Source organism: Buceros rhinoceros, unplaced genomic scaffold, assembly GCF_000710305.1.
Source record: "Buceros rhinoceros silvestris isolate BGI_N320 unplaced genomic scaffold, ASM71030v1 scaffold20387, whole genome shotgun sequence".
Taxonomy (NCBI): Eukaryota; Metazoa; Chordata; class Aves; order Bucerotiformes; family Bucerotidae; genus Buceros; species Buceros rhinoceros.
This window is the reverse complement of record NW_010420673.1, coordinates 10,186-13,016: the sequence shown is the minus strand read 5'-3', so window position 1 is coordinate 13,016 and position 2,831 is coordinate 10,186. Positions and strand designations below refer to the sequence as shown.

Below are 2,831 nucleotides of genomic sequence, written 5' to 3'. Positions count from 1 at the left end.
CGACACCAAAAGAGAAAACCCAAGCCGAGAGCCAGGCCCCCCCCTTCCCCAGCCAGGGTGGGGCTGGGGAGCAGCAACAGCTTCCTCCAGCACAGAGGGAGCAGGGACTGGCCATAACAAAGCTAGGACAAGGAAGAAGTCTGACCTTCCTGAACACGGTGCTATGTTTGGACTTTTCCTGACTAGTCACTTGAAGCTACAGACAGTGTGTATTTCAGTTCTCAGCTATTCGTGTTTAAAAAGTGAAAGGAACTTTGTACAAAATTGGGCATTTATTTTGTTTTGCTTGCAGAAGGGGAAGGAGAGAGTTGTCCTCGGATGGGCAGCTTTCTGAGGCATTTGCTAACTGATCCTGTTGAAAGGCTAGGTGTTGTTGTTTGAGAAACCTTGTACATTTGTTCAGATTTTAAAAGTAAAAAAGTGTTTGTACTGGAAAGGAAAAAAAAATAAAATATTTCTTGCTGAGGTTTCCAGGATCAAAATTACTCTGTGTGGCCTTCAGAAAAGCAGAGCTGGAGTTAAAGCAGAGAGGCAGACAGGCACAGAGAAGATGATTTACACTCACACGGTGGTCAGGGAAGGAGGAGGTGGCTGCCAGGCTGGAGGAAGGAGGCCAGCGGTGCTCCTGCATGGTTTGCTTTGGTTTATTTGATATAGTTAGAGCCAAGAGCTCCCAGAGCAGGGGCACCAGGCGGCTGAACATAGCACAGGGCTACAGCAGACAAGAGGCAGCCTCCATTAAGGCACTATTTACTATTGCTGCTAGTGAAGAGCACTCAAAACTCCGACAGCATCCCCTCAGCCTTAGCAGGACAGTTTCACTCCCTTCACTACCAAACTGCCCCTGGCTGGACTGTCTGGGAACACTGGTCATACTTGAGGTAGCAGTAGCTATGCCAGAGGCTCGTCAATAAACAGGCAGTGGCCCCCCACCAGCTTTAAAGCCTGGCTCTCTTTTAAAGGTGTTAAGAACATCAAGAGAAGACCCATCTTACAGGGATCTCCATTTAGTAAATGGAGTTCTTGCAGTCAGAGCTCCTCTTACCCCGCTTTGGCCCACGGGGCAGGGGTGTTTCTAGTGCAGAATGTGACCCGTATTAGAAGTGCCAAATGCCCGAGCAGCAAACGGAGAGAAGATGCACCCGGAGCATCAGGTGTCCACAGGTAACAGGGTCAGGAAAAGGCCTCCAAGTCAACAGCAGGCAGTGGAGGTCTCCAGTAGGCAAAGTCACTGTACTCTGGACACACCAGAGCAATGCTCCCACCCTGCCCCAGGGGAGGAAAGATGAGATCCACCAGCTCTGACAGCTGCTCGTACCTGTGGGGGTAAGAAAGAGTTTGCATTGGGTTTATTGGGGTTTTATTTGCCTTTCCACCCCATGAGATGCTTCTCTGGGTTAAGGCCAGGTTAACCCAAAGCAACAAGCACATCACTTACGTTGACTTGTGGTTCTTCATGAGCTCCTGCATCAGCTCTCCCTTGGGGTTGACCGTGAATATGCGGCTCTCTGGCAGGCCCACTTGCTTGTAAGCGTAGACGTCCTGCCCAGGGAAGGCAGCAAAGCATGAGAGCTGCAGGAAGGCACCACCACCCCCAGCCTGAGCCCTCCCTCCTCCTCAGAAGACCACCTCACATTTGCTCTGTTCCCAAAGGCTGCGTAGAAGGGCAGCTTTGTGGCAAACAGGTTTTGGATGTCCATCAAGCAGGCGATCTTGAACACCTCTGGCTTCTTCTCAATCACCTCCCTGCAGTAGAAGATGCATGCACAGAGCAGAGGGCAGAGTTCAGAGTGGCGTCGGCTGGCCAGGACTGTGGGCAGCCACTCTGTCTGAGGCTCAAAAGAGTGATTTAAAGGACAGGAGAGGTTTTATGTATCAGGAGCTTCAGCACAAAAGCTCTGGGGCGGGCAGACAGTTCCCCTGCTGCCTCCCACAAAAGGCATCCTGCAGCAAGGAGGCCAGAAGCAGTTTAAAGCTGCGACATCTCTCACCATCGAGCTGGGGAGAAGGGCTGCCACCCCCAGGGATGCAGGAGGTGCACGACTGGGGAAGAGGAGAGGACACAGTACCTGTGGAAGGCAGAGAAGAGGCTGCTGGGGGCGAGCAGGATGGGGCCCTTGGGGAGGGCACAGCCTTGCTCATTGACCCATTTGAGGTAGCCCTTGGTGATGTGTGCCATGCCAATCGCTCTGGCTGAGCAGTAGAGGAACTTGTAGCCATTCCTAGAGAGCGCACAGGGAAGCCCTCTGAGCTGGTGTCCTCCCCCTCCTGCTCTGAAGTAGAGGGGGAGGAAGAGGGAGGATGAGGCTCAGTACCTGGCCTAAGACCAAACCTGTTCACCCCTTCAGCAAGCAAGGTGGCTTCACAGATGTGACTCGCTCACCCTGAGATCTGGGCTCAGGCAGACCCCATCTGCCTCACTGCTGGGGAGCAGCGCTGGACGGGGACCCCATACCGCCCTTCAGGTCCTTCGCAGTTGACTCACACCCATCCCAGCTGCCAAGCACCCTTTGCTGCTTGGTACCTGGGCACCCAGACAGGATCCACAGACGAGCACTTTTATCCCACCCAGTTGCCCCTGCAGACCCCCGAGCAGAGCGGTGTGGGACGGGAGGTGGCCGGAGGAGCTGAGCTGTCAGTGAGGGCTGGTGGGGAAGTAGGAGCCCCATGGTCCCCCCCACTACCGCCAACCCCACCGGGGCCAGGACGAGCCATCCATGAGCCCACAGTGCCTCTTAGTGGCCACGGGTGCCAGGGACACGGAGCTGAACGCCGGGCTCCACCGGGTGTTGGGACCTGGGCTGGGGGGACCCCCGTGCCACTGCTGCACG

At 54.9% G+C, this 2,831-nt stretch overlaps 1 protein-coding gene across 1 annotated transcript in view; it reads right to left on the bottom strand.

Moving 5' to 3' along the window:
- Positions 1-1,173: 1,173 nt before the first annotated feature.
- Positions 1,174-2,831, bottom strand: part of LPIN3 (lipin 3) — a 9,095-nt gene continuing 7,437 nt past the window's right edge. The window contains 4 exon segments of the mRNA XM_010139393.1: positions 1,174-1,318; positions 1,439-1,542; positions 1,635-1,746; positions 2,070-2,222. Coding sequence (XP_010137695.1) covers positions 1,174-1,318; positions 1,439-1,542; positions 1,635-1,746; positions 2,070-2,222 — 514 coding nt within the window.